Source organism: Pristiophorus japonicus, chromosome 3 (assembly GCF_044704955.1).
Source record: "Pristiophorus japonicus isolate sPriJap1 chromosome 3, sPriJap1.hap1, whole genome shotgun sequence".
Lineage (NCBI taxonomy): Eukaryota > Metazoa > Chordata > Chondrichthyes > Pristiophoridae > Pristiophorus > Pristiophorus japonicus.
Window position 1 is genome coordinate 269857248 of NC_091979.1, and position 16078 is coordinate 269873325.

Consider the following 16078-nt stretch of genomic DNA (forward strand, 5'->3'; position numbering starts at 1 on the left):
TGATCCCCTCACATTATGGGTGATATTGAGACTTGGATAGGGTACAGAGGAGGGCCACAGATGAATTCCCAGTTTGAAACATTTAGTTACCACAAAAAGCTCCTCAGAGAAGCTTAGATTTAGGGGTGACTTGATTGAGGTTTATAAGATGATGAAGGCAATAGATTGTATTAATGTGATCTGTTTGTTTCTAGTAAAAAGAATAGGGAGGAGCAGGAGTCACAATCTCAAGTTATATGAAGGCATAACTAGGATAGATGTTTGGCGGTAGTTCTTTTCCCATAGAATTGTGGACCTGTGGAACAGGCTGCTGGCTCGAGCAGTGAACACCGATTCACTGAATTCCTTCAAACAAGAACAAGTTCTGATTCTAGCTGAGATGGGGATAACTTTGTACAAAAGATGGTACGGTATCACATTAATGAAAGTCAGACTAGTCTCCTGGATTAGTTTTGATTATTTTTATTCACCTCGCCCAAGAGATGACATGGTATCCGGGTGGGATGGGTGAGTATATATTATGTGTTGTGTGTGACGGGCTGGCTGCACCATTGGGCCTTTTCCCATCCGTCATTGTTTGTATGTTTGTAAATGTCAATCATAACTGATAATTTCATTTTTGTCATGTGTTATTTTAATATTTCTATGAATGTGAATGAAATTATCTGAAGTTGATAAAGCAAATCAACTGAATGTGTTCCTCTATAGGATACTGCAGTGCTTATTCAACTCCATCAGGTCAGTAAGATTTAAGTACATTATTTAAAAAAAATTGTTGCTTTGTACATTTGCTGACCCTTTTTAAATCAACAATGAATCGTAATGGCTATACTCAGCAAATCACATTATTAATTTTGTAAAGTTTTTATATACTGCATATTTTAGACGGAGCTAAGCACTGTGTTCCACATTGTACTATTTTGATGCTCTTTTATTACAATATTAAGTAGCTCTAACATTCTTTTAATGTAATCTGTATTGTTCATCGGAGATTAAAATTACAGCATTGCATATAAAGGCGACGGTGATAGTTTTGTACATTTGCTGACCCTTTTTAAATCAACAATGAATCTTAATGGCTGTACTCAGCGAATCACATTATTGATTTGGTAAAGTCTTTGTTTATTTTATTGACGTACAGGTATTGCTGTATTTGATGAAAAATTGTTTTCTTTGGCCTCCAATATAAAAAAATAGCATACACTTGTCTCCTTCTAGGCAATTGTGTTGCTGTGTTCTATCACAGATTATCGAAATGTCCACTGTGAAAACACAGAATTATTCAGCTGGTGCGGATAATGAAAAATAGCTGTCATGCCTTTTCTAGCCCAGTTAAACACACACACAATTTCTCCGGTAAATATCAGTGATACAAGAATAATCACCAGTGTACCGTGGCAATATCTGAGAGGACGTGGAGCAGGAGAAGAGCAAGATTAAAGGGGACATTTTCTGCTTCTGTGGTTCCAGTAGGGAACATGTCCAGGGGACCCAGGGTGACAGCAGCCCAGAATATCTTTGTGAGCCCGGGAGACGCACTCCAGCTCTCTCGTGGTCTGGCAATCTTCCACCTACGTTTCCATCACCTTGCCCACTATCTCTGACCCCGTGAACTTTAGTAGGTCAGCGGCAGATTTCACTGCTGCAGACGCAATCTCAGTTAAACTGCCAGATGTCACTTTCTTGAGGAGTGTTCCCAACATTGTTTTTTCAAGCTTCTCAAAAGTATTGCACAAAGTTTGAGGCTTGAATAAGTATGAAAAGTATTAACTATGGCTTTATTTTTGTTGGCCCCTAATTTGCGGTCAGCGGCGATGCGATGCCGATCTCATGATCTGTGGCAAGAACCTCAGCTTCCTTAATATGTAGTTGATTGCAGTGCTGTCAATAGCGGATTCCCAGCTTAGAGCAGCAGTGACATCATCAAGCTGTTTAAGCAGCCAATGACATTGTATAATTCTCAAAGACAGCAAATCTGAGTCAAAAGCGCTGATTATCTACAATTTAAAAAAATATTACAAAGAGTAAATTAAAGATTGGGAAATACACATGAACTTAAGATATTAGCTGAAATATGATGAAAAAACTTTAAAAATATATATATATTTCTTAAAAATCTCGTAATCTTTATCATAAGAGAGAAATTTGAAATTCCACAATATAAGATTAGTATTTCAGTGCCAGAGTTTGTTTAGCACACAATATGCTATTAAAACCCCAATTGCACCTATTCCCAAAAGGCTCAACATTCAATGGGGTGTTTAACAGCGATCTTAGCGTGGAAAAGCTCAAATTTTCTTCAGTTCCATTGATCTCACTGATTGCCAGCCAGGTGGGGGGGGAGGCGGGGGCAGCGATGTCACAGCACAGCCTCTGTCGGAGCAGTGAATTACTGACCGCAACTTCAGGATTTCTGTGTTTAGCTGCGCATGCGCTAAATCCTGAAGTTATGATCAGTTTCAGAGGGTTAATGACAGCGAACGCTGACAGTTCATCGTCATTACCCATTGCCGCATCTGGCCCAGTATTTTGACCGGCCTTACTAGACCAAATAGATCAACAGCTACTCAAAATGATCTCAAACTAATGTTAAATTCTTTCCAGTCTGCACAGGCTCATGTTTGTGTATTGGCAGCTTGCACAGGGCATCTTTTCTGCAGCATAAAGTGCTTCATATCCCTTTATAGATTCTCTTCTTAATCTAAACATGTCTGAAAGGGGATTCCCTTTGAAACCTGTTGGTGCCGCTAATGGTGCTGGGGAAAGGAGAAGTAATTTACAGCTGGTGGCGCAAAGTTGCATCAGACCGATTTCAAATGGGTATAATTAATGTTTTACATCTTGTTGGCCAGGACAGTGGAGATGGTGTGCAAGACCATCAGGTCCCCAAATTAATATTGAAATGAAGCATTTGCCACTTGAGAACTACATTGGCCATCTCACGAAAGGTGGAATCCCCTCTTAGCCTTTCTAGGAGTGGTGGGAGTAAACCGGCACTCATCTAGGCTGGCTATCATCTGTCATCATTTGCAGCATCTTTGGTGAGGGTTGAGGAGAGGGGTGTGAGCAGTTTGCCTGCTTCTTCTCTACCCTTTCCTATACCTCGCAAATCTCAGCAGGGTCAATGGCAGAACTCAGTGGCAGGCACAATGCCATTTTGTGTTTCTTTCCTACCCCGAGTTTGTATTTCTCTCTCGCTCACTCTCCCCCATTTTATTTTTCTCTCTCTTCCCCTCTCCTCAGTTTGTGTTTCTCTCTCCCTCCCTCCCTTAGTTTGTGTTTCTCTCTCCCTCCCTCCCTTAGTTTGTGTTTCTCTCTCCCTCCCTCCCTTAGTTTGTGTTTCTCTCTCTCACTCCCCCATTTTGTGTCTCTCTCCCTCCCTCCATCCCCAGTTGCTGTTTCTCTCTCCCCCTCTCCAGTTCGTGTTGCTTTCTCTCTGCAGATGCTACCTGACTTGCTGAGTATTTCCATCCTTTTTGTATTTTTATTTAAGATTTCGAGAATCTGCAGCATTTTGCTTTTTTATTGTCACTACAAACATTGTTGCATTTGATGTGAAATTGTTTTTCCCATCGCCTTAAATAGAAGAAAATGGCGAAGACTTCTCTTCTTTTAGGCATTTATGTTGCTGATTGTCAAAATACTTACGGTGTAAACAGTGAATCATTCAACTAGTGCGGAAAATGAGATGCTCTAAGATAACTGAGAAAAAAATGTTGTGTCATTGTATAATTTTCCAGCCTGGATAATTAATCATAAAATGTCCCTGGTAATTATCGGTGATTCAAGAATTCAAGAAGGGGTTGTGGAGTAGCAAAAAAGAAATAATAAATGGATATTTTCCACTGCTGTGATTCCAACACGGGTCCTTGGTGACAGTGCCCAAGGATATCATTGTGAGCCCCAGAGAGGGACTCCAGCTCTCCACTGGTCTGGCAAACTACCACCTACATTTCCAGCATCTTTGCAGGTGGGGGCTGCGGAGTGGGAGGGTCCGGGGAAGGGGTGTTGTCTCCTCTTGGCTACTATCCTGAACCCCGTGAACTTTAACAGGATTCGTGGCGGATTTCAATTGGGGCGTAGTCCCAGGAAAACTGACTGATATCATCTTCTTGAGGAATTTCCTGGCCATTGCTTTTTCTTGAATGTTTCGCAAAAAGATTGTGCAAAGTTTGAGTAGTTGAGAAAAATATTAATTATGGCTTTGTTTTTATTATTTTGACAGCTGTTACTCATGAACCATCTACAACAACAGGTACTCAAAAATATCCTCAAAATAACCTTAAATCCTTTCCAGTTTGCAGATGCTGGTGTTTGTGTATTGGCAGGTAGCACAGGGCATCTTTTCTGCAGCATCTGACAAAAGTAGTAGGGAAAATGCTAGAATCTATTATTTAGGATGTGGTAACAGGGCACTTAGAAAAGAATAATAGGATTGGGCAGAGTCAACATGGATTTATGAAAGGGAAATCATGTTTGACAAATCTATGAGTCTTTGAGATTGTAACTAGGTGATGTATTTGGATTTTCAGAAGGTATTCGATAAGGTGCCACGCAAGAGGTTATTAAATGTTAGAACTCATGGGATTGGGGGTAATATACTAGCATAGATTTGAGGACTGGTTAATGGACAGAAAACAGAGAGTAGGAATAAATGAGTCATTTTCGGGTTGGCAGGCTGTAATTAGTGGGCTACCACAAGGATCAGTGCTTGGGACCTCAGTTATTCACAATCTATATCAATGATTTGGATGAGGGGACCAAATATAATATATCCAAATTTGCTGATGATACAAAGTGAGATGGGAATGTAAGCTGTGAGGAGGCTGCAAAGAGGCGTCAAGGGGATATAGACAGGCTAGGTGAGTGGACAAGAACATGGCACATGGAATATAATGTGCAGAAATGTGAAGTTATCCACTTTGGTAGGAAAAATAGAAAAGCTGAGTATTTTTTTTTAAATGGTGAGAGATTAGGAAATGTTGGTGTTCAGAGGGATCTCGGTGTCCTTGTACACGAATCACTGAAAGCTAATGTGCAGGTATAGCAAGCAATTAAGAAAACAACTGGTATTTGGCCTTTATTATTGAGGATTTGAGTATAAGAGTCAAGGCATCTTACTGCAATTATATAGGGTCCTGGTGAGAACACACCTGTAGTGTTCTGTGGAGTTTTGGTCTTCTTACCTGAGGAAGGATATACTTGCCATGGAGGGAGTGTAACGAATGTTCAGCAGACTAATTCCTGGGATGGTGGGATTGTCCTATAAGGAGAGATTGAGTAGACTAGGCCTATATTCTCTAGATTTTAGAAGAATGAGAGCTGATCTAATTGAAACATACAAAATTCTTACAGGGCTTGACAGGTACGATACAGGGAGGATGTTTCCTCTGGCTGGGGCATCTAGAACCAGTGTCACAGTCTCAGAGTAAAGGGTGGGCCATTTAGGACTGAAATGAGGAGAAACTTCTTCACTCAGAGGATGGTAAATCTTTGGAATTCTCCACCCCAGACGGCAGCGGAGGCTCAGTCTTTGAGTATATTGAAAACAGAGATCGATAGATTTTTGTATATTAAGGGAATCAAGTGATATAGGGATAGTGCAGGAAAGTGGAGTTGAGGTAGAAGATCAGCCAAGATCTTACTGAATAGCAGAACAGGCTCGAGGGGCCGAATGGCCTACTCCTGCTCTTATTTGTTATGTTTTATGTTGCTATGTTCTTAAAAAGCTTGGCGTCCCTTCGTAGGTCCTCCTCTTCCAAAGATGCCTGATCGGGGATTCGCTTTGAAACCTGTTGGTGCCGCTAATGGTGCTGGGGAAAGGAGAAGTAATTTATGGTTGGAGGCACAAAGATGTATCAGACCCATTTCAAGTGGGCATTATCATTATTTCACATCTTGTCGAAAAGGACAGTGGGAGATCTTGTGCACGATGAGCACGTTCCCAAAATAATATTGAAATAAAGCATTCGCCGTTTGGAAACTACAATTGGCCACCTGACAAAAGGAGCAGGCTGGGGCTTCCCTCTCACCCTTTGTAGGGACTTTAAACTAATAAATAGGGGGAGAGGGCTTAATCAAAACAATTATAAAAATTATAATTTAAAGATGAAAAAAGTTTAAGAGCAAAGATCAGGTCACAAACAGTGCTATAGCTACACCAGAGGAAGGGAATACTATAATAACTAAACTAGTTGCATTAGGAGTGACAAATAAGAAATGTGTTAAGTTGTGAGAAAGGCAGCATCTGGCCAGAAGGACAAGTGTCCTGCCCAAATAGGGTTTTATTACACAGGAAGTATAAGAAATAAATACAGTTTAGAGGGTATGACAGGGTGGCCATAACAGAGACATCGCTGAAAGCTGGTCACGATTGGGAGTTAAATATTCCAGGATATAAGGTCTTTAGAATAAATAGGGAAAGTGGAAGAGGAGGAGTTGTCGCCATATTGATTAAAGATACTATTACAACATTAGTATGAGAGGATATAAGTAACGGAAAGCAATCAGCGGAGACTATGGCTGTAATTGAGGAATAAGAGAGGATTTAAAATTGTAATGGGAGTAGTCTACAGGCCTCCTGAAAGCAGAAATGAAATGGCAGAATGTTTTAATTCGGAGATTCGAGAGGCTTTTGCAAAAGCAAAGTTGTTTTAATGGGAGACTTTAATTTTCATACAGATTGGGAAGAGCAGAGTAACCCAAGTCAGAAAGATAGTGGAGTTCAAGAGTGCATTCAAGATAGTTTTCTGGAGCAATATGTTCTCGAATCAACAAGAGAGCAGGCCATACGAGATTTAGCAATGAACCAGAGTTAGTTAATAATCTAACAATAAGGGAACATTTATGTAAAAGTGATCATAATATGAACGAATTTAATGTTAGGTTTGAAAAGAAGAAACTTAACACAATTGATTCTAAATTTTGATAAAACGAACTTCAATGGGATGAGACAGAGACTGACTACAGTAAACTGCTCAAAACTGTTATCGGGTAAAACTACAGATGACCAGTGGGGTGAGTTCAAAAAATAATTTAGTTCAACACAGGGCAATATATATTCAATTCCAGAAGACATTCGATAAGGTTCCACATAAAAGACTATTAGCTAAAATTAGTTGTATAGTAAGTGTCGACTGGAGCATAAAATTACAAATTGGCATTTATAGATTAAATGAGTGGGCAAAACTGTGGCAGATGAATTTCAATGCAAGCAAGTGTGAGGTCATCCAGTTTGGACCAAGAAAGGATAACTCCGAGTATTATTTAAATGGTGAAAAGTAGAGGTCCAAAGAAATTTAGGGGTCCGTGCACACGGATCACTACGATGTAGGTAGTTTAAGAAAAAAATGTAATGTTAGCCTGGATAACTAGAGGTCTAGAATGTAAGGCAAGAAAGTCTTGCTACAGCTATACAAATCCCTGGTTAGACCTCGTCTGGAGTACTTTGCACAGTTCTGGGCACACACCCTAGGAAGGATATATCGGCCTTGGAAGGAATGCAACACAGATTCACCAGAATATTAGCAAGGTTCCAAGGGTTAGATTATGAATAAAGATGACATAAACGAGGCTTTTATTCCCTGGAATATAAAAGATCAAGGGGCGATTTGGTTTAGGTTTATAGGATTTTGAAAAGAATTGACAGTGGAGAGAGGAACTTTTTCAGCTAGTGGGGGGTGTCTAGGACAAGGGGACATGAATTAAAATCAGAGCCAGCTAATTCAGGAGAGAAGTTAGGAAATACTTCTTCATGCAAAGGGTGGGAGAAGTGTGGAACTCTCTCCAACAAAAAGCAGTAGAGGCCAGCACAATTAATAATTTTAAACCTGAAATTGATAGATTTTTGCTAGACAAGGTTATAAAAAGGTGTGGTGGAGCCAAGGCAGGTGGCTATAGATAAGACACATATCAGCCATGATCTCATTGAATGGGTGGAACAGACTTGAGTTGCTGAATGGCGTATTCCTGTTCCTATCTTCCGATGTGCACAAACACAGACAACAGGAAAAGAAATTGTCCTCAAGTGAATATATTGATCACTTTTGAATGAAAGAAGTTCATTACATTTATTTTAAAATTGTAATATTCAACCCTGTTTGTAATAAAGTTAATTTCCGATCTAACTTAACATTTACTGTATACAGGCTCATGCAGATACAACTGTGGGGGATATTCATCAGGTTGTTCCTGTAATTACAATTGTGGTTATTATGGCAACTGTTGCCCTGACTTCTGTGACCAGTGTTCTTACATAAATTACGGTAAGAAAACTTTTAGAAAATAAATTAGTATTTAAATGTAAAAGTTAAGAAATAAACTGATAAGAATAATGTCTGAATTAACAATAGGACTTGATTGAAGATTATTGCTCATATTAAGAATCAGTGTAGCTGAGTCCTGATGATGTGAGATATTTTTCTGCAGTGTAGAACGTGATCCTTGAGATTATTGTCAGAACACATCTTTTCCTGTTATCTTCAAATATTAAAACCGGGTCAGTCTGAAATACAATAACTCAGTTCAGTTACAGGTGTCCGGCTTTGGGACATTTGCTTCAACTTGTTGAGTTTGTTCTCATGCTTCACTGCTTTGGATAGTGCTTCTGGTGAGGTTAATTCCAGTAAGAAAGCAGAGATCAGCACTGAGTGGGAGGAGACAAATGCTGACAGTTTCATGCAACATTTTGTCGGGGTGTGGCTTGATGTTATATTCTGAGACATTTGCACACTACATTAATAATAAAGCCAATTGTATCACAATATAGGAATCTCAAATTAAGTTTGATTCAAACCACAAAATATTCCAATTAAATTAAGCATATTTGCATGTGTCCCTTGGTAGGAGCTCCCATATTTGGCTGAGGCCCTTGGGCACAGGCCCTGTGGGCCCATGTGTGAGTCCACCCGGCAAAAGGTACAGTTTATAATCAAAAAAGTGCTTTATTTCAATGCAGAGCTTATTCCAGCATTTTAAAAATACGAAGGGAATCAGTATAGTTGTGAATTTTTGTTTTGTGTTATACATGGAGAGCTTGAATCAAATGTAAGTGACTCACAACTAAATCATCATCAAAAGCATTCCCTTGGAGTCGAGGATGACTTCTTCCGCACTAAAAGTGAGTTCTCAGGTGACTGAAGAGTCCAATGTGGGACCTACAGTCTCTGTCACAGGTGGGGCAGACGGTGGTTGAAGGAACGGGTAGGTGAGGTGGCTCGGTTACCGCGCACTCCTTCCGCTGTCGATGCTTGGCTTCAGCTTGCTCTCGACGAAGAAACTCGAGGTATTAAGCGCCTTCCCGGATGCTTTTCCTCCACTTTGCATGGTCTTGGGCCAACTAAAATCTGACTGATGGATGACAGCAGAGTTTGGGCTGATAACATATGGAATGGATTATAATCTTGTTTACAGAACGTACACTGGCTGGAAGTATTCAAAACTGAACTGGACAGATTACAATGTAACAGGGAGTAAAGAGACACAGGCTTGAGATTAAGGATGAAGGAGATGCCACTTGTCCAAACAGGTCCTGGGCCAAGACTGAAGTGATGCTTGAGGAAGATTCCCTCAAGTTGCTACTTGTTAGTGAGGCCATAAATACAATGGAAAAATTTTCTATGTTTGCAATTTGTAGTAAAATCCATCCATGTTCCAAAAGAAGGTGTTTATTATTTTGCAACAAATAGCAATCAGAGGAGTTCTTCCCTTATGTGTGCAATGTCACTAATCCATATTGAGTAGAGGAAATCTTTTCTGAGGAGGAGCCTAGAGCAAATAATCTAAATGAGAGCGCCTTTTATAAAAAAATCATTTTAATTATGTGTTAAATTAATATTTCAATTAGAATGAATGTAAGCGAACTTTTCAAAAACATTTGACAAAGCAAATAAACTGAATGTGTTCCTCTCCAGGATACTGCGGTAGTCCTACTACAGGTCAGTAACAATCAAATTCATACTTTAAAAAAAATTGTTGGGTTGTACATATGCTGACCATTTATAAATTAACGATTAATCTTAATGGCTGTACTCAGAGAATCACATTGTTGATTTGATAAAGTCTTTGTATGCTTGTGTCTAAAGTCTATGGACTGGATTTTCTGGTATTTTGCGCTCCGGGTTTCACCCTGGAACGGCGTGAAAGGTAGCGGTGAGGTCTTCAGCGCCCCACCGTATTTCTCGAAAGGGCCTAAAATCCAGCCCTATTATTGACGTAGCTAAGCAGTGTGTTCTACATTGTACTATTTTGATGCTGTTTTATTGCAATGTTAATATCTCCAGCAAAGTCTTCTCTCCTTCTATGTGGTTGTGTTGCTGTGTTCTGTCACTGATTATTAAAATGTCCACTGTGAAAACACAGAATTATTAAGCTCGTGCGGAAAATGAAAATGAGATTCTCCAAAAATAGCTGTCATGCCATTTCTAGCCCAGATGAACACACACACAATTTATTTGGTAAATATCGGTGATCCAAGAATAATCACCAGTGTACCGTCGCATTGTCTGAGGAGTTGTATAGCTGGAGAAGAGCAAGATATTAAAGGGGACATTTTCTGCCTCTGTGGTTCCATCAGGGAACATTTCCGGGGGACCCAAGTGACAGCGGCCCAGAATATCTTTGTGGGCCCAGGAGAGGCACTCCAGCTCTCCCCTGGTCTGGCAATCTTCCACCTACATTTGCAGCACCTTGCAGGGTGTGCGTCTCCACTTGCCCACTATTCCTCGCCCCGGGTCAGCGGGGTCAGCGGCAGATTTCACTGCAGACGCAATCTCAGTGAAACTGCCACATGTCACTTTCTTGAGGAGTGTTCCCAGTATTGTTTTTTCAAGCTTCTCAAAATTATTGCACAAAGTTTGAGGCTTGAATAACTATGAAAAGTATTAACTATGGCTTCATTTTTGTCGGCCCCTAATTTGCAGTCAGCGGCGATGCGATGCCGATCTCGCGATCTCTGTGGCAAGAACCTCAGCTTCCTCGACGTGTAGTTGATTGCAGTGCTGTCAATAGCGGATTGCCAGCTTAGAGCAGCAGTGATGTCATCAAGCTGTTTAAGCAGCCAATGACATTGAAGAATTCTCAAAGACAGCAAATCTGAATCAAAAGCGCTGATTATCTACTATTTTAAAAAATGTTACAAAGAGTGAAATAAAGATTTGGAAATACACATGAACTTAAGATATGAGCTGAAATATGATGAACAAACTTCAAAAATATATATATATATATACATTTTTAAATCTCGTAATCTTTATCATAAGAGAGAAATTTGACATTCCACAAATATAAGATTAGTATTTCAGGGCCAGAAAATTTGTTTAGCACACAATATGCTATTAAAACCCCAATTACACCTATTCCTAAAAGGCTCAACATTCAATGGGGCGTTTAACAGCGAGCTTAGCCCAAATTTTCTTCAGTTTCACTGATCTCACTGATTGCCAGCTAGGTGGGGGGGGAGGCGGGGGGCAGCGATGTCACAGCACAGCCTCTGTCGGATCAGTGAATTACTGACTGCAACTTCAGGATTTCTGTGTTTAGCTGCGCATGCGCTAAATCCTGAAGTTATGGTCAGTTTCAGAGGGTTAATGACAGCGAATGCTGACAGTTCGTCGTCATTATCCATTGCTGTATCCGGCCCAGTATTTTGACCGTCCCTACTAGACGAAATAGATCAACAGCTACTCAAAATGACCTTAAACTAATGTTAAATTCTTTCCAGTCTGCACATACTGGTGTTTGTGTATTGGCAGGTTACACAGAACATCTTTTCAGCAGCATGAAGTGCTTTATATCCATTTGTAGGTCCTCTTATTTTAAACATGTCCGATAGGCGATGCCCTTTGAAACCTGTTGGTGCCACTAATGGTGCTGGGGAAAGGAGAAGTAATTCACAGCTGGTGGCGCAAAGTTGCATCAGACCGATTTCAAATGGGTATAATTAATGTTTTAATCTTGTTGGCCAGGACAGTGGGAGATGGTGTGCAAGACCATCAGGTCCCCAAATTAATATTGAAATGAAGCATTTGCCACTTGAGAACTACCGTGGCCATCTCACAAAAGGTGCCGGTGGGGTCCCCTCTTACCCTTTCTAGGGGTGGTGGGAGTAAACCGACACTCACCTAGGCTGACAATCATCTGTCATCATTTGCAGCATCTTTGGTGAAGGTTGCGGGGAGGGGTGGGAGCGGTTTGCCTGCTTCTTCTCTACCCTTTCCTATACCCCGCGAACCTCAGCAGGGTCAGCGGCAGAACTCAGTGGTGGGCACGATGCCATTTTGCCTTTCTTTCCAACCCTTAGTTTGTATTTCTTTCTCGCTCACTCTCCCCCATTTTGTTTTTCTCTCTCTTCCCCTCGCCGCAGTTTGTGTTTGTCTCTCCCTCCGTCCCTTAGTTTGTGTTTCTCTCTCCCTCCTTCCCTTATTTTGTGTTTCTTTCTCTCTCTCACTCCCCCATTGTGTGTTTTTTTCCCTCCCTCCCCAGTTGGTGTTTTTCTCTCGCTCCCTCTCCAGTTCGTGTTGTTTTCTCTCTGCAGATGCTGCCTGACTTGTTGAGTATTTCCATCCTTTTTGTGTTTTTATTTAAGATTTCAAGCATCCGAAGTATTTTGCTTTTGTATTCATGAATAATCCTTATATCATTTTGTCACTACAAACATTGTTGCATTTGATGTGAAATTGTTTTTCCCATCGCTTTAAATAGAAGAAGATGGCGAAGACTTCTCTTCTTTTAGGCATTTATGTTGCTGATTGTCAAAATATTTACCGTGTAAACAGAGAATCATTCAACTAGTGCGGAAAATGAAAATGAGATTCTCCAAGTGAGAAAATATGTTGTGTGATTGTATAATTTTCCAGCCTGGATAATTAATCATAAAATGTTCCTGGTAAGTATTGCTGATTCAGGAATGATCACCAGTGTAGCATGGCACAGTGTGACGGGTTGTGGAGCAGCAAAAAAGAAATAATAAAGGGACATTTTCCACTGCTGTGATTCTAGCCCAAGTCATTTCTGACAGCGGCCCAGGATATAATTATGGGCCCCAGAAAGGGACTCCAGCTCTCCACTGGTCTGGCAAACTACCACCTACATTTCCAGCATCTTTGCAGGTGGGGGCGAGGGTGGAGGGGGGGGTCCGGGGGAGGGGTGTTGTCTCCTCTTGGCTACTATCCTGGACCGCGTGCACTTTAACAGGGTTCGTGGTGGATTTCAGTTGGGGCGTAGTCCCAGGAAAACTGACTGATATCATCTTCTTGAGGAATTTCCTGGCCATTGCTTTTTCTTGAATGTTTCGCAAAAGGATTGTGCAAAGTTTGAGTAGTTGAGAAAAATATTAATTATGGCTTTGTGTTTATTATTTTGACAGCCGTTACTCCTGAACCATCTACAACAACAGGTATTCAAAAATATCCTCAAAATAACCTTAATTCCTTTCCAGTTTGCAGATGCTGGTGTTTGTGTATTGGTAGGTAGCACAGGGCATCTTTTCTGCAGCAACTGAAATCAGTCGTTGGGAAAATGCTAGAATCTATTATTTAGGATGTGGTAACAGGGCACTTAGAAAAGAATAATAGGATTGGGCAGAGTCAACACGGACTTATGAAAGGGAAATCATGTTTGACAAATCTTTGAGATCTTTGAGATTGTAAATAGGTGGTGTATTTGGATTTTCAGAGGGCATTCGATAAGGTGCCACGCAAGAGGTTATTAAATAAGATTAGGACTCATGGGATTGGGGGTAATATACTAGCATGGATTTGAGGATTGGTTAATGGACAGGAAACAGAGAGTAGGAATAAATAGGTCATTTTCAGGTTGGCAGGCTGTAACTAGTAGGGTACCACAAGGATCGGTGCTTGGGACCTGAGCTATTCACAATCTATATCAATGATTTGGATGAGGGGACCAAATATAATATATCCAAGTTTGCTGATGATACAAAGCGAGGTGGGAAAGTAAGCTGTGAGGAGGCTGCAAAGAGGCGTCAAGGGGATATAGACAGGCTAGGTGAGTGGACAAGAACATGGCAAATGTGGAGAAATGTGAAGTTATCCACTTTGGTCGGAAAAATAGAAAAGCAGAGTATTTTTTAAATGGTGAGAGATTGGGAAATGTTGGTGTTCAGAGGGACCTCGGTGCCCTTGTACACGAATCACTGAAAGTTAACGTGCAGGTAAAGCAAGCAATTAAGAAAACAAATGGTATTTGCCCTTTATTACAAGAGGATTTGAGTATAAGAGTCAAGGCATCTTACTGCAATTATATAGGGTCCTGGTGAGAACACACCTGTAGTGTTCTGTGGAGTTTTGGTCTTACCTGAGGAAGGATACACTTGTCATAGAGGGAGTTAAATGAATGTTCAGCAGACTGATCCCTGGGATGGTGGGATTGTCCTATAAGGAGAGATTGAGTAGTCTAGGCCTATATTCTCTAGAGTTTAGAAGAATGAGAGGTGATCTAATTGAAACATACAAAATTCTTACAGGGCTTGACAGGTACGATACAGGGAGGATGTTTCCTCTGGCTGGGGAGTCTGGAGCCAGTGTCACAGTCTCAGAGTAAGGTCTGGGCCATTTAAGACTGAAATGAGGAGAAACTTCTTCACTCAGAGGATGGTAACTCTTTGGAATTCTCTAACACAGAGGGCAGTGGAGGCTTACTCTTTGAGTATATTGAAGACAGAGATTGATAGATTTTTGTATATTAAGGGAATCAAGTGATAGGGGAATAGTGCAGGAAAGTGGAGTTGAGGTAAAAGATCAGCCAAGATCTTACTGAATGACAGAGCAGGCTCAAGGGGCCGAATGACCTACTCTTGCTCTTATTTGTTATGTTCTTAAGTTGTTATGTTCTTAAAGTGTTTGGCGTCCCTCCATAGGTCCTCCTCTTCCAAATATGTCTGATAGGGGATTCGCTTTGAAACCTGTTGGTGCCACTAATGGTGCTGGGGAAAGGAGAAGTAATTTACAGCTGGAGGCACAAAGGTGTACCAGACCCATTTCAAATGGGCATTATCATTATTTTACATCTTGTCGACGAAGACAGTTGGAGATGTTGTGCACGATGAGCAACATCCCCAAATAATATTGAAATAAAGCATTCGCCGTTTGGAAACTACAATTGGCCACCTGGCAACATCCCTCTCACCCTTTGTAAGGACTTTAAACAGGAGGAGAGGGCTTAATCAGAAACAATTATATAAATGATAATTTAAAGATGAACAAAAGGATAAGAGCAAACATCAGGTCACAAACAGTGCTATAGATACACCAGGTGAAGTGAATACTATAATAACTAAACTAGTTGCAGTAGGAGTGACAAATAAGAAATGTGTTAAGTTGTGAGAAAGGCAGCATCAGGCCAGAAGGACAGGTCTCTTGCCCAAATAGGAGTTTTATAACCCAGGGAGTCTAAGAAATAAATGGAGTAATTTATTGGCTAAAATACAGCTTAGAGGGTATGACATGGTGGCCATTACAGAGACATGGCTGCAAGCTGGTCATGATTGGGAGTTAGATATTCCAGGCTATAAGGTCTTTCGAATAAAAGGGAAAGTGGAAGAGGAGGAGTTGTCGCCGTATTGATTAAAGATACTATTACAATATTAGTATGAGAGGATATAAGTTATGGAAAGCAATCAGCAGAGACTATGGCTGGAATTGAAGAATAAGGGAGGACATAAAATTGTAATGGGAGTAGTCTACAGGTCTCCTGAAAGCACCAAAGAAATGGCAGAATGTTTTAATTCGGAGATTTGAGAGGCTTTTGCAAAAGCAAAGTTGTTTTAATGGGAGACTTTAATTATCATATAGATTGGGAAGAGTAGAGTAATCCAAGTCAGAAAGGTAATGGAGTTCTCGAGTGCATTCAAGATAGTTTTCTGGAGCAATATGTTCTAGAATCAACAAGAGGGCAGGCCATACGAGATTTAGTAATGAACCAGACTTAATTAATAATCTAACAATAAGGGAACATTTGTGTAAAAGTGATCATATGAACGAATTTAATGTTAGGTTTGAAAAGAAGAAACTTAACACAATTGATTCTAAATTTTGGTAAAGTGAACTTCAATGGGATGAGA

General features: G+C 40.5%; 1 protein-coding gene across 5 annotated transcripts in view; it reads left to right on the forward strand.

Moving 5' to 3' along the window:
• Positions 1-16078, forward strand: part of LOC139260284 (scavenger receptor cysteine-rich domain-containing protein DMBT1-like) — a 280342-nt gene that overhangs the window by 112842 nt on the left and 151422 nt on the right. For all 5 annotated transcript variants that reach the window (XM_070876709.1, XM_070876707.1, XM_070876710.1 and 2 more), the window contains 5 exons: positions 709-738; positions 4226-4255; positions 8148-8264; positions 9912-9935; positions 13364-13393. In XM_070876709.1, the coding sequence (XP_070732810.1) occupies positions 709-738; positions 4226-4255; positions 8148-8264; positions 9912-9935; positions 13364-13393 (231 nt within the window). The remainder of the gene's footprint in view (positions 1-708; positions 739-4225; positions 4256-8147; positions 8265-9911; positions 9936-13363; positions 13394-16078) is intronic.